Below are 24201 nucleotides of genomic sequence, written 5' to 3' on the forward strand. Positions count from 1 at the left end.
TTACTGGGGGCTGGTCACGCAGACACCCTATTGCCCCAACATTCCAGACTCCCAGAAGGAAGCCAGGTGTTCAGCAAAAACCAGATCATGCAGACAGGACAGGCATGATGCGCGGCCTTTATCAGCCAGGGGGATTTACATCAGCGCAGGGAACTGCTTGCTGGCCAGGTCCCCACACGCCAGCCAAAGGCCAACGTGACAAGCAGGCCTTTCTAAGGACAGCAGGCTCAGGCCTGTCATGGGAACCCTCCTGCACGGGTGTATATGATTAAACTCATGTCCTCTGTACAGTAAACATACAAAGTTCTCATTCAAAAGCACAGGTTCAAACGCCACCAGCAACCCCTGCCACCTTCCTCTCCCGACATGGCCGCGGACGCAGCTCTCCACCAGGAGGACCAGCAGGCTGCGGCCGTCAGGAGCCTAGTGCTCCGAGCCGGCAAAACAGAACCCAGATCACCGCCCACCTCCCACCTCCCACCTCCACCATGCACCCTGACCCCCACTGGACTGGACTTTGGAGCAGCCCCCCGGCCTGCAGTGCTAAACAGCGCTCACACACCATCCCTTTCTCATCCTTCCTCAAACCTAAATGGACCAGAATGGTGGTCCCAAGTCCTGGTTCCCAGACCTGGAGGGGTCACACCCCTCACCCTAAGGAACTGTTTCAGGGACCTTCCCGGAGGCAGCCACAGTGACGCTCAGGGGAGCCCGACCCTCTGAGCCACACGAAGGCCCCTTCACACGTGTCCCAGATCTGTCCCATCTCCTGCTACAGCTGGGATGTTACTGACTGATTTTTGCTTTCCTGACGCAAGCTGTTCCTCTGGCTCAGCCTGGGTCACCGTGAAGTTTTCTTTAGACAGTTTCTCAAATATCTTGTGATACATTGAACTCAGCCACCCTGAAATTAGCCTTGAATCTATGCAATGACAGTGACTCAGTGGCTCTCAGACCCGAGGAAACCCTAACCCCCAGCCCTTTCCACACAGTAATGACTTTGCCCAGTTTCTTTTTCTTTTCTTTTTCCCAAAGGACAGAGTGTAGGAAAGCCGCGAGGGGAGATGAACCCTCTTGGGTCTTCCTAGCTCCATCAGTATGTCCATGAAAGCCAGAGTTGGGTGCCCCTCCACATCCAGAACACTAGCCCCAGTAGGAATTCCCCTTCTGTCTTCTTTTTTCTGCCAAACTGAGAATCTGGGCTGTCTGTGTGTGGGGCCGGGGGTGTTTCAGGACAAATGACATCATGCAGACCCACAGAAACAGATGTCCAGACTCTCTGTGCTCCACGAACGCAGCTTCGTGCCATCTACTGGAATGGAGACCGGCCAGGCCACCCCGAGGGAGTGTCCAAGGCGAGTGGGTGGGACTGCAACGCTGTCCATGCACTAGAACGGGAGGGGCCTGGGCTGGAACATGCCACGAGGACGTCCAGCAATGGGCGCGGAAGGCCAGCGCTCAGACCCACAGCAGGCAGAGTCTCTCGCCCGCTGAGCGGACCTGTGAGCGAGGCACTGAAGTAATTTTTCCACTCCACTTTGCCCTCCCCTCCCTCCAGAAAGGCAGAGGGTATTTTTAGCAGAGAAAATAAATGTCCCACAAAAATGAACATAAAAATACCATACAGGGGACAGGGCACCCTCCCACCGGTTTCCAAGAGATTCCTAGAGTCGACCATGAAATGAAGCAGGCTTCGAAGCCAGTCCTGGCGAAGTGGGCAGGCCCAGGCCGCACCGGTCTGCGAGAGCCGCGAAGGAGACAGGACGTGGCCCGCGGAGCCCAGACGTGGTAGGGGGAGTGTGCAAGTGTGTGCGAGCCCGCAGAGTGCCCTGGCGCCTCTCCTTGCTGTCGGGGCGGCTTGTTCGCCAAACCCAACGACCCCTCCCCGTGCTCACCTTCCCTGACATCTCTGTGGCGTCCGACACATTCCCTCTGCCCCGGGCCTCTGCGCGACGGTCCTGTCTTCAGGCTCCTCCACATCCTTGCCTCGAGCTTAACCGAGGCCCCAGTTTCCCCCCGGAACCTACTCTTCCTTCACCACCACCCCCGCACCTCAGTTAAAGTCACTTCCAGTCCCTCAGGCCAAAACCCCGGGGCCACCCTGACTCCTCCCTCTCACACTCCGCATCCAAACTGTTGGCAAATTCTGCTGATACACTGAGATCTTGCACCACCTCCACCGCTCTCCCCGGTCCACGGCACCATCAGCTCTCACTCGCATGATGGCACTGGCTTCCCGATGTGTCTTCCCGCCTTGATCGGGCCCCCCTTAGGCCACGAGCTTAACACAAAAATCTGATGGACAGTGTTAGGATGACAGTGAGGTAATGTCACTCTGCTCAAAGACTCCCAGCCTTGCACGGAGGGGAAACCAAAGTCCTCACCGTGGTCTTCAAGGCCCCGGGCGGTCCAGTCCCTTCTCTCTTGCCTTTTCTCTTCCCCGTCAGCCTGGCGGTCACGCCGCCCCAGCCACGTGGGCTCCACGCAGGGTCTCACGCTCGCCGGGCACACTCGTCTCGGGGCCCCGGCGCTGCTAGTCCCCCTGCCAACCACTTTCCCCTGGTATCAGCATGGCTCCCCCTTCGCTGTCTTCAGGTCTTTATGCAGATGCCACTTCCTTGCTCGCTCCTTGGCCACCCTGGCATTTCTGTGTTCCTTCCTTCCTTTCCCTCCTTGCTGCTGTCACCACTTACCCCGCCCTGGAGTAAACGCCCCCATCCTGCCTGTCTGCCCCACTAGCAGGCAAGCCCCTTGACGGCGCAGACCTCGTCTCTTCCTGGTGGCCTTCGCTGCCGCACCTCTGGCAGAACCCTCCACTGAATCACAGAACGAAGGACGGCGCCACGTGCTAAACCCCCACCACCTCTCCTGAGCTCCCCGCTCGAAACGCGGACACCACGCCGGTCTCATCTCCCGGCCCCGGGAGCTCCCCGAGCCGCGCATCCAGCCAAACGCGGCGGGGCTGCTTCCTCTCCCGACGCGGGTCTTCCTTCCGATGACTTAATTCAGTCTGTGCTGAAGTCAGAAACCACCGCAAACCTCTCAGAGTGAGGCAGGGCAAGCGGCTTCGACAAACTGCAGCCTCTACGTCCTCAGCTGTACAGCAAGGGTAGTAACGCCCCCTCCCAGCAGGTGCTGTGAGAAGCAAGCCGACTGCGACAGGTCTGCTGGCGCCGGGCACGAAGCAGGTGCTCAGTTAACCCCCTCCCGCGCCCCGACGGCCGCCGTGCCCCCGGGCCTGCCCCTCCCCGCACGCCTCCTCACCGCAGCACCGCGTGGTTCCAAACTCTGCACCTTCCTTCTCAAGGGGGAACCTTTCATCCAACCCAACCACAGAATCAAATACAGCCGAACCACGTGAACTCGCTTCACATGACCAGCCCAACGAGCCAATTTCTTAGCAGGAGCCGCTCAGCAAACACTCGGGAAGGCGAGGGCCCCGCCCGCCGCGAAGCGTGTGGCCGGTTCCTGGGCTGAGGAGGAGGAGCCCATGGGGCTCTCCGGGCCACCTGCAGACCTCCGAGCCCCATGGGCTCCTCCTTGTCTCGGGGCTGTTGGGAAAGCTGCCCCTTGAGCCTAGAACGCACCTTCCCCTCCTCCCATCAAACAACCCCACACCCTTCAGGACCCTTAAGGCAGGCCAACATTTGAAAAGCCCGCAGAGCCCCCTCCTGCGCTCCCACCACCTCATCTGCTCGCCCCGCCCCGGCGTGGACGATGCCGAGCAGCACGGCTGTGAGCCCCGCTGGGCAGGGAGTGTCCTCCGCCTGAACTCAGGACCTAAGGTAGTATTTGGCACCCGGTCGGTGCTGAATACGTGTTTTTTGAATGAATGAACAAGGGAGTAAGTGAAAGAATGGATGATTCAATGCGCAAATGAAGAAATGCAACACTCCACCAGCCCACGTGGAGGTGCGGGAAGGCATGACCAGACTGGAGAGCATGCTATTAGGAACAGACCCAAGGCGGCACCCACGCCACCACCTCCCCCCACCGAGTCTCCTCTAACCCCCGCTTCACACAGCTGCTGCCTCTGAGCTGCCTCAGCCATCCCGGAGTCTTCCATTCCCATCTGGGGTCTGACTCCCCAAGCAACAGTCCCAGATTCTGTGCCAGACTTAAGTTTTTCTTGCCCACGGCTCTTCCATTTGGATTTTGGCAGCCACCACTCCCTCCACAAGAGATCTCTTATTATACCTCTGGATCCGGGGAGTGTCTGTGTTCGGGGCACAGGCAACCCTTCTTGTTCAAGCTACATTCTGAAATTCCACCAACTGAAAGGCAAATCCTATAGTATCACGTTCGAGAAGGATTTTCGCAGGTTTGGTGAAGGTAAAGGCATCCTCCGTTCCCATGGAGACGTGGTATTTCACAGTGAGAAAGGACAGAGAAGAAAATTAAAGTTACCTGCCTTGAAATGTAGTCGAAAATGTGACACCCCGAAGCCCAGATGTGCAGGGCAGGAGCGGGCCCCCGCAGCCTCCAGCTCTCGGCTCAGTTTTCTCCCAGCCTTCGGCAAACACAACAGAGTGTGGTCACATTAACGAAGACCGGTGCTTGTCAGTCACCACGCAGTCTGGGCGCCACCCGGGCCGGCTGGGGGCACGCGGCGGCGATGCGCTTTACAAGCCCGTTCTCACCGCCCTGCTCCGCTTCACAGTTCATCCCGGCGTCTCGGCTTTCAAGCCAGTCCTTTTTCTCTAGAACCTGTGCTAAGGTTTAAAGGAAGTCTTTTGCTTTCCGCTCTTGTTTTACATTGTTGACTGAAGCCATAAAGTCACCAGACAGGAGAGCTGGAAAGGCCTTGGGAGACTATCTGGTCCACCCACCTCGTTTTATGGGCAAGGAAGCTGTCACAGGCGACTTCAGCTTGGGATTTTACGAGGCCTGTTTGTGTCAACAACATGATTGACTGCTCTGCTCCTGAGACGGAAGATTCGTAAGGGGAAATATAAGAAAAGGTCAGTGCTCTTCCCCACGGGAGGGAGCATGGAGTAGCAGCTCTCACTGCTGTCACCGTTCCCGTGCCACCCCCCGCTACACAGTGTGCCCCTCCCTGGTGTCAGCCAACCACAGCAGGAGTGGCTGTCGGACGTCGCTGCTCTTCTTAGAGAGGAAAGTACCTGAAGGTCAGAGGTGACTCCCTGTCCACAGGGTGACTCAGACCGAGAGAAAGGACTGAGAGCCCTGAAGCAATGAGATGTCCAGTCGGCTGCACCCACTCCTCCCAAGGGGGGTTTCTCTTAGGAGTTCTGGCGTGGGGACACATAAATAAATAAGCTTCTGTACACTACTGCTGTTACAGCCCCCCCCCCCCACTGAGCAGGGAGCCACAGAACGCGGCCATGAGGCATGGCTCGGTTTAGGAGCAGTGTACACCACAAGCTGTGGTGCGTGACACTGGAGGGCTGAAGCTCGGAGTCATTCTGCAAAAGGCACCAAGTTCAGAGCTAGGAAAGCAAAAGCAAAATCTGTTCACAGAGTCAGTGGAAAAGATCAGGAGTGGAGGACTGGGTTCATGTCAGCTCTGACGGCAGTGCCTGCCTGGAGTCCTGCATTGAGAAGGGCTGGGAGGCTGGGAGGCAGTGGACAGCAGGGCTGTTATAGATTAATGATGCCTGCAGTAGGCTGGGCTGTTATAGACTAGCGATGCCTGCAGTAGGCCAGGGTGGAGAGGAACAGCAAGCATGCTAGACCTTTTCTTTTTCTTTTCAGATTTAATTTTATTTTATACGAGAATTACATATATGCAGCTTTCAGTCAAATCGTGCTTCCACGGTCTACAATGTCAAACAGCAGTCCTCTTCCCCCAGGCTTGCCAGCAGGGCCCCCTCCTCACTGAAGAAACTGCGCCAACAATAAACTTGGGTTACAGGGTGCTCTGGAAACATTAAACTTTGGAGATTATTATGAGAAAAATTATGGGCGATTCAAGAATGAAAGCAAGAAGCTACTGGCCCTCGATAGAGCACACAGGAAATAAAATACAAGATGGTAAGCTCCTTGACACAGGTCTTGGCAATGATTTTTTTGAATCTGACATCAAAAGTAAAAGAAACAAAAGCAAAAATAAACAAGTGGAGCCGTGGTAAACTAAAGAGCTTCTGCACAGCAAAGCCAGCCATCAACACGATGATGATGGGAAAAATATTTACAACTCACCTACCTGATAAGAGGACAACATCCAAAGTATATAAAGAATTCATACAACTCAGTAGTGAAAAAAAAAAACCCAATCTGATTGAAGAAGAGGCAAAAGATTTAAACAGACATTTTTTCAAAGACAAAGCCAACATGTACCTGAAACAACGTTCAACATCACTACTCAAAGGGAAATGCAAATTAAAACCACAACGAGAGGTCACCTCACACTTGTTAGAATAACTATTATAAGAAACAAGAAATAACTAGCTGATGAGGGTGTGGAGAAAAGGGAACCCTTAGTGCACTGTTGGTGGGAATGTAAATTGGTGCAGCCACTATGGAAAAAAGTATGAAGGCTCCTTAAAAAATTAAAAATAGAACTGCTGTAAGATCCTGCAATTCTACTTTTGGATATTTATCCAAGGAAAAGGCAAACACTAACTTGAAAAGACATATGCGCCTGCATGTTCACTGTAGCACTATTTACAGTGGCCAAGACACAGAAGCGACCTCCGTGTCCACTGATGGATGAACAGAAGGTCCTGGGAGGTCAGGGGTCACTCCCTGTACCCAGGGTGATTCAGACTGGCAGAAGGGACTGAAGAGCTCTGAAGCAATAATTTTCTTTATCTGGAAAGTGACAGATAGACAGACAGGCAGGCAGGCAGGCAGACAGGCAGACAGAAAATGGAGTATTATTCAACCTTGAAAAACAATGAAATCTTCCCATTTGGGACAACATGGATGGACGTGGAGGGTATTATGCTAAGTGAAACAGGCCAGACAGAGAAAAACAAACACCATATGATCTTTCTCATGTATGGAATCTAAACAGAAATGAAAACAAAAACAAAAACCTCAGCTCACAGATCAGACAACAGATTGGTGGTTGCCAGAGGCGAGGGGCTGGGGTTCGGAGAAAATGGGTGAAGGAGGTCCAAAGGCAACAGAACAAACCAGAACAAACAAAAAATATCCCCTGAGGCTGTGTTTACATACTTTCATGCATCCCTTACCCACACAGTCACTCAATAAATATTTAATGAAAGAATGAATAAACACCATTTTAAAATTTCAACTTAATAGTCCAAGAATAGAAACAGAAAGAATTTTGCAAAAAAAAAAGGAACTATAAATCCACTTTTGTCATCCATCCAGGATGACGACAGGGTAGGGCAGGTTGAAGGTAAACACTATCCATAGGCCAGAGCGAAGCCCTAAAATGACCACTTAACCACCATCAAGGAAAAGGGGTGGGCGCAGTACCTCAGCAGTGGTGGGGGTGTCAGTCCCCATGACCGGGGGAGAGGGGACTGGCTGAAGCACCTGGCCACCCTAAAGAGGATGCTGAAATCTCTAATTCTATTTGTAAATTCGCCAGTTTCTTCTTTCAGGTCCGTGAGTTTTTCACTTGATGTTTTCTGATCTGTGTTATTTGGTGCAAAAACACTGAGAACGGCCGTTTCCTCTGGCGAAATGACCCTGCGTATCCTGCTGAGATGATTTGCAGTGAAGTCGGCTTCGTATGGTACTAGTGCAGGCACTCCAGCTTTCTTTTGATCAGTGCTATCTTGCTGTGTCTCTTCCACTCTTTTACTTTTAATTTATTGTGTCTTTATATTTAAAGCGGATTGCTTGCAGGCGCCCCGTCGTTCGCTGTCGCTTTATCATCGACCTGACTTTTAACCTGGTCTTCGTGTCATCCACACTTCGTGCAATAAGTCATATGATTCTTCCTTCCTGTTGGATTTCTGTTTGTTCCAACTGTTCGTTGTGAATTTTTTCCTATTTAATGACTTCTTTTGGATTAATTGCATGTTCTTCTGAATCCACTGTTTTTCTCCTTTGGGGACTTACTAGTTGCGACCCTGCGTGTGGCAGCTGTTCCAGAGCACATAGTCAACAGCGCTCACCGCCACAGTCCGCCTTCACACAGTGGCAGTCTCGTTACATATGTGCGTGTACACACGTACGTGAAAGAGTTTCGCTCTGCCTACACGTCTGAGCACTAAGCAAACACGGAGCTGGCTTCCACAGCTCTCTCCTCCCTGGAACTCTGCCTCCACGACTGTCAGCTGCCTCAGGCCCCCAGAGCCCCAGGCTCGGCTCCTCGGCCCAGGACACTGTGTTCTGCTCGCGAACTCCCTGCACGCCGCTGTTCGGAACGCACCTCCTGGCAGAGAGCTTCAGAGACGGAAGGCCCCGTCTCACTCGCTTCCCTCTCCTCTGGGATCACAGTCTTCATCTCCATATTCTCCCACATCTTAAAACAGTTGTTCTGCACATTCTGTCCAGTTTTTCTCTGTTTGAGGCAGGAGAGTAAATCTGGTTCCGAGATACATCTTTAACACAGTCGGATTCACTTTACGGGCGTTCATGGAGGATTTCTGCACTCATTTTCATAGCTGAACATGCCTGCCTGCCTACAGGGCCACGATTCCCTCTCGATTATAAACACAAACACACATGTGTACGAACGTGTGTCTGTGTGCGGGCGCTTCTCGCCCAGTTCTGGATTCAGTTACACCAGACTCTTAAAACACTACAATGACCGGGAAAGGCTTTGCTCTTTTTCTATGTTCTGGACTAGAATTAGGGAGCATCTGTCAATCTTCTGTGTTTGTCGTTAGAGCCTCCCTCGCCCTGGAGCCGCTTTAGGTCTGTTCTCCCCTAGTCCCCCGCCATGAAAATTTACTACCGCAGAGACACTGCGCCTCTGTCTATGTCCTGTGACCCTTCGGAGGATCACACACTGTTTTAACGTCTAAGACTCCCCCTCACTTTCCCCAAACCAGTGCATTTCTATCCCACTGAGAAGATACAAGATAGGGGTTACCTGTTCCTTAAAAATCCGTAAAGTCTGTAAAGCTTTCACCTAAAAAACTCCCCAGGCTGCGGCTTTCTGGGAAAAGAGAGCTTTGGTCACCATCTTGCTTCTTCAGTGCTTACTGGGCTGTTTGATATTTATACTTATCCTTGAGCCAGTTGGGAATTTAAGTGTCAACTCAGAAAGGCAGAGCTGTCACTCGGGCAGGACACGCCCGCCTGGCACCCAGGCAGCACCCTTCTGAGCGGCACGGGCCCTCCCTGATGGGCCAGCACCAAGCTCTCCTTGTTGCTGAGTAATTTAAACACCACCTTGTAGAGCAAAATCTGTTTCATCTACAGTTTCAAATATACTAGACCACAGTCTTCACAGCAGCCTTTTATTATTGTGAAATGCCTCACACACCCACAGCAACTTCCTTTTTATCATCCTGCACGTTGTTTTATGTGATTAACCAGTCTTCCCAGAAGACCATCTTGTTTATCTTTTCAAGAAATTTAAAGATCGGCTTTTAATTTTGCGGACCTTCATTGCTGTGTGTTTTTACTGTTACTACATCTTGTATTATTACTGGTTCATTACTCTTTACTTTGATTTCTGCCCTTAATATTTCTTTCTTTCTGATTTCTTTAGTTTTGCTCTAATTTCCCTTTTCTTTCTTCTTGAACTAAACACTTAGCTCGTTAGTTTGCAATCTTTCTTGATTCCTGACACATTTATTTAAATTGATAAATTTCCTTCCAAATACCGTTTAGCTGTGTCCATAAATTTTGGCTTAAAATTCTTTGTTTATTCTGTTTTCTGTATTATCTTCTTGAATTCCTTTTTAATCTAAAGATTATTTAGATGTATGCAATTTCATATCCAGACTTAAAGGATTTTAAAAATTATTATCAAGAACTGTGAAGAGTCTTGGGTTTTACCTACTTGTACGCTAACAAGGGAGCCAGCCACCGTATCAGAAACACTGGTGGAAGACACGAGACTCCTGGGTCAAAGACAAAGGACTTAATTTAATGACTTCATAGTCTTACTGGATCTCTTTGCCTTCGAAATCCTACAAGAGGGATGCACATGTGGGTCCAGGAGGGCGCTGCAAAGGCAGTGGGTTTCAGTCACGGTTGAGGGACCCTCAGGTTAGGAAACGCCAATCTTCCATAAAAGCCAACCTACCTAACATCTGCCCCACAGGGAGACACTATCTTCATCTTACTAGACAGCAAACAGACCTGCCCTCGGCCATGGAGGGAGATACTAGTTTTATTGTCCAAGGCTATGGGCTATACAAACACCCTTGGAAAGGTAGTCAAAAGCTGACAATGCCTCTGTGCAGAAGACAAACAGAAACACAAGCGACCCATGGAGAATTGTCTTCGAACAATTCTTTTGCCACTATTTCTAACATGATTGCATCGTGGTTAGAGAATATGGTCTGTGTGATACTGACCTTCATGGAGGCTGGGGAGGGTTTCCAGGAATGAGAGCATCACACAGCCCAGAACCTGCAGACCAGCTCCATTCCCAGTTCCTTCATCAGGCATCGCCTCCATCAGACAATCTCCCTTAAGTTCTTGGAGAGAAGCAGGTTATCTCCAAGGGGAAAGACACTTCTTAGGTTGAAATGCACTGTTGTTGAGGACACAAGCAGGAAGGGAATGAAGAAGCAAATGCCTCAGGGCAGCTGGTCATCATACCCGTGTTCTCACTGGATTCCCAACTTGGGAGGGTCTGAAATTCTCCCCACCTCCCCAGTCCTTCCATTTCCCCCACATGCATACCTGTTGGTATCGAGGCTGCTCTCGCTAATTTCCATTCCACGAAAGTGACGGGGCCAGAAGAGATCCTGCCAAGGCAACATAGGGGATAAGTCAGAGCAAAGTTCACCCTCTGTAGCTACACCCACCGCCCCGTGATGTGCCCGCCCCAGGCTGCCGTGCGCTTCCATCCATACCCACTCCCAGCTGTCTCTGGGCTCCTCGCGGCCTTTTCAAAGTGTTGATGTTAGTTCCACAGACTCTGCCTTCTCCTCTCCTCTGTCAATTTCTGACTGCATATTAGTTGGAACTGAGGAGTATTTAAAAAATTCTATTGCCTAAAATCTGCTTCTGAAGATTCTGCTACAAGTGGCCCAAGGAGTGCATGCCCCTGATCATCAACAGACCTGAAAGCTCCCTGGGTAATCCTAAGGTGCAACGGTGGTCTTCAGACACCGTTTCTAATTTCCTCTGGGATAACCTGGGAGATGGCATCTCACAGCCCAGGTTTCTTAATTTTCTTGTCAGGAGCTGGAAACTTGTATTTTGTTTAATGCTCAAATTATTGAACTCATATACCTAATAAACAAGTATTTTTTAAAAATTATCTTGAAATTTTAAGCTATCATTTGATTAAGTTCTCCTTTATCATTTTAAATGCAATTGCAAATTTTTAGGGCTGATGTTCTGAACGCTTCAAATATCATAGAACTTTCACAGACGCAGTGACTACGCAGCTTGCCATTACACTTACGCTTGAACATACTCAAAAGCACAGAACAATGGACTTACTCATTTCTTTGATAATTTATGTGCTTGTTTTATACCTTCCTAGGGGATATTAGTATACTTATTTTAATATCTTCCTAGGGTTTCAGCAATATGTTTTTATTTCTTCCCAGGGGTGGAGTAACATTACTAGACCCAAAAGGAAAAGCACACGTGCGCGGCCCAGCCACGGCCGCAGAGGCCGGCTCGCCAGCCGGGCCGGTCTTGGCCGGGGCAGGACTCACCCCAGGCAGCATCAGCTTCCGGCCTTACTGCAACACGCGTTTCAAGGTCACACCTTCACTTGGGTTTTCTTTTTTACAGCCTGATGTCTTTCAGGAAATGATGTACTTCTGAAGTCTCACCTCGCCAGGGTTACAAAACCCAGTGTCCTGTTGGCGTGATACACTGACTTGGCCTGTTCCCTTACTGGCAGCTTTAGTAACATGCGCAGGGCAGCCAGCGGCCTCATCCCCTGCGAGGTGAGGCGCTGGGTCTGTGCTGCATGTTCTTCCTCTTCGGACACCTGACTCGGTCACCTTTCCAGAGGACCCTGCTGAGCCTTTCTTCTACTTGGTAACTTTGTGTGGCCGCTGGTGCTGATTAAGTGTTGGACTTTCTTTCCGCCTAAATCACACGTCAGTCTCAGTGCCAGCCAAACCAGTCTTTCCTCTTCCTGACAGAGTTTCCGCTTCTTTCTGGATTACTGATTTACTCAGTTTCATAGCTTTATTCTTTCCTCAGAAGCAAATATGTGCTATTTATTTACGTATTTTTATACAGGGCGATAGTTAAGCGTGAGGAATAAAATATCCGCATGTAAACAATGGCGACTTGTTAAAATTCATCTACAAGCAGCGAATCCACGACTGATTATCCAATTTCTGTGTTACAACTACATTTCTGTATTCATGACGTTAACTTTTCTTTTGAGAAATATTATATGAGTCTGTGAAAGGCCACAGACTCCAAGTAACCAGAATAACAATAATATTTTGTGCTCAAATGGTTACAACTTGGTCAATGGAAACCCTTAACCTGGGTCCTTTGACCTTCTTATATGGCCCCTAACATCAAAAAAATAAGATTCTTGCTTCCTGATGGCAACAAGATATTCCAGGCTCATTCTGATCTTTCTGTTCCCTTTCCCAGAACAAGGAGCTATTTATCCAGGTCAGTCCCGGGTTTGTTTGTTCTTTTTTAACTTGGTAACAGTATTGCAATAGGGGGATGGAAGGATGCATATGAAAGACAGGCAAAAGGTCCACCGCTGCTGCTGAGCCATCTGCATCAGAAAATGTGATTTTCACGTGGAATGATGTCATGTTGCTGTATCTTACTTTTCTTAGAGTAAATGGTATCACCTGATACCAAGGCTTTCTCCCCGGCAAAAACAGTTCTATAAATGTACGTGCTCTGAATACAGTCCCAGCATTACACCTGCTTTGAGGAACTTGAGTCAAGTAGGAGAATTGCTGGGTGTAATGTGTTTCTGTTCTTTTCACCGCAGGACCTCAGACTGGGCCTGTCAGAGTATCTCACTCTGCCTGGTACATGATGCTCCTGAGAATAACTTCACAGAGGTTGAGGTCAACACAGAGATCTTGAAAAACAGCCACAGAGGTCTTGGAAGACTGAGATACAAAGACGGTGGCTGGAGGCACTTGTAAACAAAAACACAGACAGGAAGAAATGAACGGAATGAGAGGGAGGAAGATGTGTTTTTGTGATGAGAAGTGTGGGAAAGAGAGGGCACTGACGAGAAGGGAGCAGGAAGGCAGCAAGAAGATGATGGCAACACTTGGGACAAAAAATAAAGGGAGAAAAATAGAGTGAAGACAGATATGGAAACATGATTAATTTTAAGAGAGGATTTACAGCAAGACATGAGAAGCAGTAGAGATGTGAGGCCAGTAAAGGGAAGAATAAAGGACAGGATGACAAAGAAAAGCAGAGAGCGGTTCGTGTAGTTCCTCTCCTAGACCAGAAATACAAGCCAGAGATCCACTGATGGAAAAAACCAGAATTTGAATGGTTTCAGCTGAACTCAAATTGAGAAGCAAACTCCATGGGGAGAGCCAAGCAGCTCTTTCTCAGCTTTGCTTGGGCACTGGTCATCAGGCCGCAGCACCTTCACGTCCACCTCGCTGTCCACCTTAGGCCTTGTACGTTCAGCTGCTAGATTTCACTCCCCGTAATTCATGGTGTGGAAGATCTCTGCCTTCTCACATTCAGCGCTGGGATTAGCTGAAGGTCAAAGGCCTCACTTGCCCCACGCATGGTTGGTCAGTCCTATCCAGTCACCATTTCCATCCCTGTCAGCAGGCTATCCCACAGGGCAGAAGCCAGAAGTGTTATTATTCTTACAAATATTTAAAGCCTTCAGTCTCTGTGTCACAGCCACACAAAATGCTCTACCACTGGCCACCGTCTCTTCCCATGACCCAGGTTTATATTCGTTGGGCCACGTGACTAGGGCTTCACAGAAATTTGCTGGAGGAATGGCTGCCTGGTTCTGCTATTCCAGTGTCAGCCTGGGGACAAAGGCAGAGACCTCAGACATCTGAAAACACATCAAGTTAGCATTTTCAAAGCTGACTGTCAAAACTTTCCTCGGAGGTTTCTTGTTCTCTTGCTGCAAACCGCTTCTTCCTGTTCGTCCTGGCTTCCGTCACCTGGGGTTTGCTCCAGTTGCCTTCCTCATGGTGGGAGACTGAAGTGAACTCCTGTTCAGCCTGCAGGGCCAGGCTGAGGGGCTCACGGCTCCAATGTCAGCACCCACCACAGCACTGGTCCCAGAACGTGGCTTGCGTGGGAGTTAGCTGGGAGCCTTTACGGAGGCGGGGATCCGCTTGCAGGGATTTGCTTTGAGGAAGGATGGAAGCGGCATCTGAATTGTAAGACTCCACATGTGACTCTAACGTGGGCACCCCTACGCCGTTCTTTGAGAAGCGTTTCACGGAGCAGTAACGGTAGGTTTGCTTACGTTGTAGAAGGCGTCTTGCCAATCCTGAACCCTAGATGACCCTCCGCTTACATCAGTACATACCTAATAACATGCCCTTAAATGCACAAAGCAAAAAACAATAGAACACAAAGAGAAATGGATAGATTCAAAACCCCTGGGGGAGATTTTGAGTCTTTCAGTTATTGACAGAATAAGCAGGAAAGAAAAGATACATGATTTGACCTAAATTGATATAAAAATGTTATAGTCACCTTTCAGCACTGAGATGGACTTTTCAATCAAAGTCTGGTTCAGATGTTGATACTGGTGATACCACATACATACCGATAGGACATGAAAAGTTTTACTACTCACATAATGAATCACAAGGAAATGTAGCATCTATCTTAAAGGATATGGTTCGTCTCCTTTTCTTTCAGAAAGAGTAGACGGGAACACTTTTCCACTTGTTTTATGAGGCCAACTTAACCTTGATACAAAAACCTGAAAAAGACTCAACAGAAAAAATATTACAGACCAATATTCCTAATAAACATAGACACAGACACTTTTAAACCAATATTAGCAAATAAAATCCAGTAACATGTTAAAGGATATCACTGTATTACCCTGATAACACAAAGCTGATTTAACATCTGGAAACTGACCGGTGTAATCAATAACATTGACAGCGTGAAGGGAAAGAGCCCTATGATTATTTTAATACATGGAGAACATATTTTACAAAAGTCAGTATTTATTCATGACAAAAACTCCCAGCGAACTAGGAATTTCCTCTGTCTGATAAAGGCTATTTATGTAAACCTACAGCAAAATTTATAATAGTGAAATACTGAACACTTTTACTATAAGAATAGGAACAAAACAATGATGATCACTCTTACCACTTCTTTTAGATGTTGAGCTGGTGTCTTAGCCTGTGCAATAAAGAAAGAAAAAGAAATAAAGGGTATAATGGCTGGAAAGGAAGATGTAACATTGTATTTGTAGAAAAAAATGATTTTTGGAAAATCCTAAAAAATCCACAAAAGAAACTACCAAAATTAATAGAGTATGGTTACAGGATACAAGGTCAGTACAGTAGATTCTCATTGTTCACTGAAGGTATGTTCTATAAGGTTGTCGTCAACACTGAATTAGCAAACACTAAGCATTTGCTCCTAAGAAAACTACAGGCTTAGGTTCCTGTGAGCCTCTGAGCACAACATCTTCGTCAATCAATCAATCAATCAATCTGTAACCTTTTTTAATATGTGCTTTTGTTTAAAGGCATCTAGTAATTATATATATTGTTGATTCACTAACATTGAACTCACAGCCAACAGCACTAACACTCATGCCTGGAGGAAGCTCGTCTAGCACACATGGTTCCCCACTGGGCGCACCATGACTTCCTGTGCTTAGGAACACCACAGGACACCTCAGCACCCCCTTCGAGGGCATTTCACACAGCAAAGCCACCAACAAAAACCACAAAAACGCAGCAAGCATGACACTAAATATACCATGAAAGGGACATTTGTTTACACTATGACAACAGAAACAAGAAGGCCAAACGTTGCCTTCTTTGACCTCAGTTAGGAACGTGCCTGTTGGCTGGCCTAAATTTTCCATCACTCCGCTCCTGTCTGTGAACGAACATGAAAGCACTGTGAGTATTGATTTGGGGGTTATAAATGTACTTTAGCAATTATGTGAATTTCAAATATAGAACCTACAAATAATGAGGATCAGAATCTATAAATAATGAGAATCAACTACAGATAAAAATAAACTGTATTACTATATATTAGCAAAAACAACTGGAAGTGAAACTTTAAATAACTTTTAAAATATAAAAAAGTCATAAAATGCTTAGAAACAAATTTATTTCAGAATCAAATTTAACCCAAAACGTACAAAGTTTTGCTGAAAAAATGATCTGAATAAGTGAAGAGCCATCTCGTATTTATGGATTTTGGAAGATTCAGTAATATTAAGATGTTAATATTCTCCAGTTCATCTATGGAGTCAATATAATCCCAACAAAAATCACCAAAATCTTTTTCTTCGTAGAAAAATTGGTAAATTGACTCTAAAATTTGTATGGAAACACAAAGACCTAGACTAGCTAAAACAATTTTGTAACATAAAAATTAAGTTGAAGGAGTTACAGCACGTGATTTCAAGACCTACTCTGCAGAGCTACTGTAGTCCCGACAGGATGGTCTTCACGTAAATTTTCTGAATGGGGAAGAACAGTAAGTCTAGAAAGAGACCCACACATACACGGGTCAACTGATTTTCAAAGAAAATAAATTGCCACAGTTCAGTGGGAGAAAGGAACTTTTTTTTGTACCAAGTTATACTGGAATAACTGGGTTTCCACATGGAAAAGAAAATTAAGTGTGACCCCTACTTCACAAAATTCATAAAAGTTAATTCAAGAAGGATCATAGTCCTGAACGTAATAGCTAAAACTATAAACCTCTAGAAGAAAACAGAGGAGTATATCTTTGCAAACTTGGGGCAGGCAAGCCACTTTAGTGGGAACATCAAAAAGCAATTTCCATAAAAGAAAAATTAATTGAACTTTATCGTAATTCAGAACAGAAGTATTTCATCTAGAACATATATAGAAACCATACAAATCAATCAAAAAAGGTGAACAATTCAAATTTTAAAAATGGGCAACAGACCTGAACATTTACTTCACAAACGGAGATATAAAAATGACTAAAAAGCCCATAAAAACATGATCAACGTCATTAGGCATCAGGCAAAATAAAATTAAAGCAACAACGAGATAGCTGAGAAAGCCACACCAGAATTGTCAGAAATAATGAAGCTCACAGCAACAAATACTGGCAAACGTGTGGGGCAGTCGGACGCTCTGTGCGTGGCTGGAGGGAGTGTAAAATTACACAGACACTCTGAGAAAATGCATGGCAGTTCCTTATAAAGTCAAACTTAAAACTACTCTATGACCCATCAGTTCTACTGCACAAAAAACTTATATAAAATGTCTTTATTCAGAGTAGCCCCAAAGTTAGAAACAACCCAACAGAATGGATAAACAAAGTGTGGTATCTTCACACTGTGGCGTGAAAAATGATCAGTTACTGACACAGGAAACAGTACGAGTGATTCCCAAAAACATACATTGGGTAGAAGAAGGCTGTCACAAGGGCACACGCTGTGTTGTTCGACGTGCAGGAAGTTCCAGAGAAGACAAGAGTAATCAATGGTCAAAGACATTACAAAAGCAGGTGCTCACAGGGGAGGGCACGGGCTGACTAGAAGAGCTCTTCTCAAGTGTTAGAATATTTTATATCTTAAGCGGGATGTTGATGATATTTTTAAAATTAATCACCTTTTGTAAGTGCATTTCACTGCATTTAAATTTCATCTTTTTAAAAACAAGCTCCTGAACAGTCTCTTCTCTGCACAAAACCTACCCTCAAAAACACACACTTCACATGAGCACATCAGACTGCAGAAATGAACATCTAATTGTCATTGAGTATGTGGGGCAACTGGAACTTGTATTCTCTGCTTGTGGGAGTATCAACCGATATAATGGCTTCAGAAAATAATTTGACAATATTTAATACTACTGGACGTGTGCCTATGACCCAGAAACTCTGCTAACTGTGTACCCCCAAACTCACATAGGAACAAGTATATTAAAAGCAGCATTGTGTATAACAGTTATAAACTAGAATTCACTCAGTGCCCACCGACAGGAAGAGGGATGTATAAACCGTGCACTGGCCGTGCAGCCAAACGTCACACAGCAGTGCAAAGAAAGTGGTTATTCCCATCAGTCATGCTTCTGGGTACGACTACTCAGAAACAGAATACTGAGTGGAAAAAATACGCAGAGAAATACATCCTGCATGACACTATTTATATAAAATTTGAAAATACAAAAGCCTGACTCAGTGAACTCCCTCTGCGTGTGCGCATAAATAGGAACGTTCTGAAACGTGAACGAAGGCTACGCGTCAAATTCAGGACGGGGTTACCTCCAGGGAAGCAGGGCCGCCGAGGCTCCATTCTGCTTGCCATGTTTTATTCTTAAAATCTGAAGCAAATGTGGAAAAATATTGATATCTGTTATGCTTAGTGGTGCATGCAGGGTATTTATTTGAGATACTACTCTACACGCATTTCTGCACGTTGAAATATTTCAAGATAAACAGAGAAGAAAAAAGTCAACTCTCTGACAACTAAAGCTTAGAGGCTGGGGTAAGGAATTCACAGTTTCACTGTCTCCTGAAGAGAAACTGTAAAGTGTTCCATTGCCCCCCAAACAGAGGAGTAGTTTATTCTCTGGAACACTGGGTATGCTTTAGCTCATTTATTTTTCCTTATCCTCTTTCCACAAAGGATTGGAGGTAGCTTGCAACAAAAGTCGCATAAATGAGCCAGGAAAACATAAACTTAAGTAGAAAATCAGGGTCACAGATAACAAATATTCCATCAACGCTGGTTAACCACAGTTGCTGTGATCAAGTTTCAAACCTGGCTCTGAACCTCTTGGCAACAGCAACCATTCCATCTCCAGCTGACCCACAAAGGCAGGTTAGGAAAACTAATCTTTGTTCTTCGAGATCTAACTTAACATCCTCCTGAGCGGAGTCTCTGTGCTCTACTATGCGCTTTGCCTTGCTCACTAGCCAGGTTCTTCTTTCGTTGGCTCTTTTGTCCTTTCCTTCCTTCTTCCCTCCCTTTCTCTTCATTCTTTCATTATTTTATTCAGATGCCAGACTTCAGATGAACAGTGGTATGAATGCAGATCCTATCTACTATTTATTGGCTGAAACACCCTTGGGGACAAGAATTAGATGGGAGGGCACAGCACAGCCAGTGGGAGTTTGGAACTATGCAAAATAAGGATTCAAGAAATAGAAATCAATCAGTTTGGGATGGGGGTGGGGGGGCAGACAAGGGGGAGCTCAGGTACAAAGGGCTGGCAGACAAGTGGCGAGAGCTGACGCGTTAAGGTTTGGTTTCAGGAACGAGACAGAAACCCTGTAACTAGACCTGAAGCACGAGGCCGGGGCAGAGCCAGCAGTGCCTGCAGACCTGGCGCCACGTCAGTGAGTGCTGCCCTTGGTGCGTTATACCCAGGAGAACTGGGGAGGGCCGAGAGCGCGCGTGAACGTGAGGTCAAGTCCTTTAGCATCGGGGTGGGAGGGTCATGGGGAGGGGCAGTGTTCGGGAAGCGAGACAGGTCATTTGTTAAATGGCCAGCCGTTCACCTGCGGGGCCTGGAGGGAGCAACCGCTCCCCCGGTCTGAGCAGGCACACGCTCTTGCCTCTCCCGTCTCCTAGGGGCGCACCAACGTTCCCCTCTCGGCGTCACCCTCAGGGTGGGGTTCCATTTCTATACCAAGCAAGACAGAAACCCCGGGAGAGATCACCTTCTGCCAGACAGATGAGAGGTGTCCACATGTTTCCACTTGGAGAGACGGATGATCATCACCAAACACAGTTCCTCCTGTCCTGGGGCACCAACTCTGCGGTCCAACCTGTTTCTAGAAGATGAAGAACAGCTTCACTTGCTGGTGGTGGCTTCGTTCCAGGCACTATGCCGAGTGCTTTAAATGCACTGATCTCATTCGACCCTCGCAACAATCTTGTGAGGGAGGTACTCTCAGGGGGAAACTGAGGTGCGGGTGGGTCACAAGCTAAACTGGGAGCCGAAGTGCCAAGACGCAAACCAGGACAGTGTGTCTTGAGAGGCCACGTCCTGAAACATTACGTTAATCTCCTAAACTTGAGCACGTCCTTCCTGGGGGCGGGGGACTAAGAGCTCTAAGGACGTAGGGCGTTCTTGGAACTGCAAAAGCAGCTTACCTCACTTCCTTCCGGCATTTCTGCAGGACTTCGTGGTCCTGATACTTCTGTTCTCATCTTCGCTGCTGGTCCTGCTGCCAGAGCTGCCAGGCGAAGTCTGAGCAGGTCGGGGAGCTCCGATCTGCTGACCTGTAAGGCGGGGTTTCTGAAGTTGTGTCACCTCTAGCAATGGTCACAGGCTCCGAACGCCCTCTTCCCCAGCATGAACTAGGAGCCCCCTGCTTACAGCTTGCTTACCTGCTCGATCTTCAAATGCAGTTAGAAGAACAAGAACCTTTCACTCACGAGTCCCTGGTAACTGTGAGGCACAGGCGCCCGCGCCTGCCTGACGAGCGCGCCCCGGGTGCTGGTGTCAGGACGAGACGCCGTTCAGAGAAGCAGAAGTACTGGCGTGCCCACTCCCTCCGGGTCTCCAAGGACAAAGCGTTTGCTTCCTGCCCCAGTTTTGATTCACTCTCCTGTCTTCTGCCCACAGTGACCCCCAGGGCCCGCGGCGGTGCCCTGAGGATGCAGGCCTAGAACAGGGCCTCCCCCTGTGTAAGCGAAGGGCTCCTTCTCAGCTAAAGAGGAGCATGCAATAAAAACGACAATTCTGCCTGGATTAAGGAGGCAAACGCTTTCTTTTAAGCTAATTTATTAGCAAGTTTATTCTTCATTCATTAAAAAAAAACATTTTTGGCTTTGAGATCATGACATAAAATAAAAAGGCAAATAACTAAAAATCATCAGCTGAAAGTAGGTGGAAGCAACTCATGCTGAGCCATGAGCAGACACTGCGTGCCGCGGGCTATCGCAGGGCGCCAGCCAAGCAAGGGCCGGCCGCCCCTAAGGGCTGCTTAGCTCCCGAGGCGGCCTGCTCAGCGGGTGTGGGGCAGCAGTCCTCCCTGTCTCTGTCCTCTGCTTCCTGGCCCTTAACTACGAGGACAGGAGGCAGTGACGCTCTGATGCTAGTCTTTGTTGAACAGTGTGGTTGTTTTAACACGTTTAACCTACATAATTTCAACCTTCAGAAACATAAAACTGCTAAAATCAGCTGCAACTAAAAGCCATTTCTACTTCTGGTCAGTGATGTGCCGCAGGCAAAGCTTCATGTAGGAACTCTTATTGCGGACTTCTATGACCGCGTCCCTGACGAGCTCTATGAACATCTGCGGCCAAAGCTTCTGCAAAGCCTCATTTTTCATGTTGATTTCTGTGGCTTCCTTCACAAGGTCCTCGATGTACATCTTGCAGAATTTCTTTTTTTCCTTTATTTCCTGTTAAAAAAAGAGAAAGTTTTGCACCGAATCATAATTAATCCCTAAACCAAGGCGACAATTAGCTGAACTTGAGAAACTTGAAACACTCTACTCTGACCCCCACCCCTCAGAGCAGGAACGCTTGCCTGGACCCTCTGGAGGGCTGCCTGAGGAAAGACAGCAACTGGGAGCTCACTGGTCCCAGCGCACGCCCCCCTCCATGGGGCAGCTCTGTTACGATGTGTTTCCTATTGGAATCACTGGATCATAACTACTGTCTCCACTGAGAGACCTTCTCCTGTCTCAGTTCAGACAGTTTAGCTCAGACAGTCAGCTGAACACAGATTCATGACTTCTGGTGGTAAATGTATCAGGGCACTGATGCCGACAATCCTAGCTAGTATGAGGTCAGTTCACATCCACGTACATACTAGAAACACCCATAGTCTGAGTTCACTCTGAACTTCAGCAAAGCCCGTAGTGGTTCATGCCACTGACGTCTGTGGCTGGGACCATCTGGACAAAGCTGGGGAAAGTATACAAGGAGGAAACGAAATATATACAAGCCTGGGACCCAGAACTTGTCCCTCCAAAGAAACAGTGCTCGCAATCATTTCTGGGTCTGGCAGTCTGCGACGAGAACCATGGGCTCAAAACACAGCAGATGAAGCTCCGGGCCTGAGGCTACTGGGGCCCTGGGCCCCAGTTGTATCCTAGAGGCTGGAAAAAAGCCATTTTGTTTAACTCAAGAATTCAGCATTCATTTTGGCTGTTGGTACTTTCAGAGAGTATCCAGGCATGACGATGGAACGTGCCATAATACACATGGAAAAACCCACGGACTAATCAGATAATCAGAATTACAGGGGAACCAATTCACACCAATGAAGTAGGAAATAAATAATAAATGTCACTTGGAAAAGGATCTACTCAAACCTCCAACTCAAATCAAAACACCAAATTTAAAAATAAAGAGTTAAATTTAAAGTATCAACAGATACAGCCATTAAAATCATACTATGAAGGTCTGTAATAACAAGGAAATGCTTGCATTGCAGTGTTAAGTGGAAAAAGAAAAATACAAAATGAAATTTTGATAGAGGCTGGGCTACATCGGTGTCTGTAAGTGTCAAAACTCAGCAAGTGCACCCCTGAGACTTGTATTTCATTGTATACAAATTTTACCTCAAAATAAGAAACTACGTGAAATACTGAACTGCAATTAATGATCTGCACGCTGAATTATTTAGGGAGAAGCATGGTAATGTCTGCGATGACGCTGAAGTAAATTTAAAAAATCAGGTGGACTGCCGGGGGCTGGAGGGCGGGTGACTGCCCGGGTGGGTGGCGAGGCAGGTGCGCCGCGCGGTGCGGTACCGCAGCAGGCTCTGGTGTGAGCCACGCCGCTCACTGTAAAGTTCTCTCAACTTCGCTGTATGTTCGACATTTTCATTGAAAAGTTACAAAAATATACAGAAAATTATTGGTAGAAAATAAACTGAAGTGTCATTAAGCTCGTCTTTACGAAGGAGGCCATGAGTGTTTTCTGCTCCTTTTTTCTATTTCTCTTCCTTTTCCAAATTTTCACAATTTGTAAAACAACAAAATAAATGTTTGAGATTCCTGACTAAATATAAGTGAATGACGAGTCCCAGCTGTCACTAACGTCCAACAGAGGCGCATCTGGGAAGTCTTCTAATGATATATAAGATTTCTCCAAATAATCACTCGCCATTCTGGGGTCAACATGCTGATTTGATTTAGTCCGTGTGCTAAAAATAACAGGTCATGAATAACTATCGTAAAAATATGTACAGACTTTGATGGGCAATAAATCACACACGGTTCCAGCTGGCTGCTCCTCTGCTGAACCTGACTCCTCCAGCTCCGCAGCAGCCCGGGACTCGGCCACCTGCGCTAAGTCAGCCTGCCGATGAGAACGGCACCGAGCTGCTCCGGGTTAACACCCAGGGAGTCCCAGCGACACGAGGACGACAGCAAGAGGGACGAGGGCGAAGCACCAGAGATCCACGACGAGAACCAGCAGCATTTTACACTGAGCAGCGTACTGACACGAGCAGAAGGGCTCTTCTACAGATTTTTAAGTTTCTTAAAACATGATTTTGAATTAAAAAAAAAAAGTTCCAGCAACAGGACTGGAAACATTTACAGTAATAAAGGGTAATTCAAATTTACAGAATTTTAAAATACGTTGCTAAATACCTTATACACAATACAAATTAAAATAAACGTTCCAACGTCAGCATAGCGCGCTTTCTGGTGCTTCAGAGTTTCCTGCTGTGGTTTGTTCCACGACTTCTTTAAAACATGTTGATGCAGAATTGTATCTGCTGTAATAACCCTTCATTTAGTAAAGGTGTCTGAAAGCACCTTTACTTCATCATTTCTTCTCTCCTCTAAGCCAGTTCCTCTGCATCTCTGTGCAGTGTCTGCCAGGACAGCTCACTCTGCATGTCCAGAATGATCCTGTTAAACGAGAGAGACTTCTCTTGCCCTGACCCGTCACGGGGTTGCTGCCCGCTGAATAATGCTTTTTCCATTCGCAAATGCTCTCCTACGCTGATTGTTTCTAGCCCACAATACCCCTGTGGAAGGTCATAAAGCAAGCATTTCACAAGTTCAATCCTGATGAGATAA

General features: G+C 47.3%; 1 protein-coding gene and 1 long non-coding RNA gene across 6 annotated transcripts in view; both read right to left on the bottom strand.

Annotated features, from left to right (window-relative positions):
• Positions 1–10442: 10442 nt before the first annotated feature.
• Positions 10443–13624, bottom strand: LOC140689790 (uncharacterized). Its single transcript, XR_012064901.1, has 3 exons — positions 11739–13624; positions 10750–10814; positions 10443–10597 (listed from the first exon to the last, which is right to left on the bottom strand). It is a non-coding gene; the product is annotated as an uncharacterized lncRNA (long non-coding RNA).
• Positions 13625–20922: 7298 nt separating this feature from the next.
• LRRC49 (leucine rich repeat containing 49) overlaps positions 20923–24201 on the bottom strand; it is a 97869-nt gene continuing 94590 nt past the window's right edge. For all 5 annotated transcript variants that reach the window (XM_072951122.1, XM_072951124.1, XM_072951121.1 and 2 more), the window contains one exon: positions 20923–21561. In XM_072951122.1, coding sequence (XP_072807223.1) covers positions 21358–21561 — 204 coding nt within the window. In that variant the 3' untranslated portion in view covers positions 20923–21357. The remainder of the gene's footprint in view (positions 21562–24201) is intronic.

Source organism: Vicugna pacos, chromosome 27 (assembly GCF_048564905.1).
Source record: "Vicugna pacos chromosome 27, VicPac4, whole genome shotgun sequence".
NCBI classification, from domain to species: Eukaryota; Metazoa; Chordata; class Mammalia; order Artiodactyla; family Camelidae; genus Vicugna; species Vicugna pacos.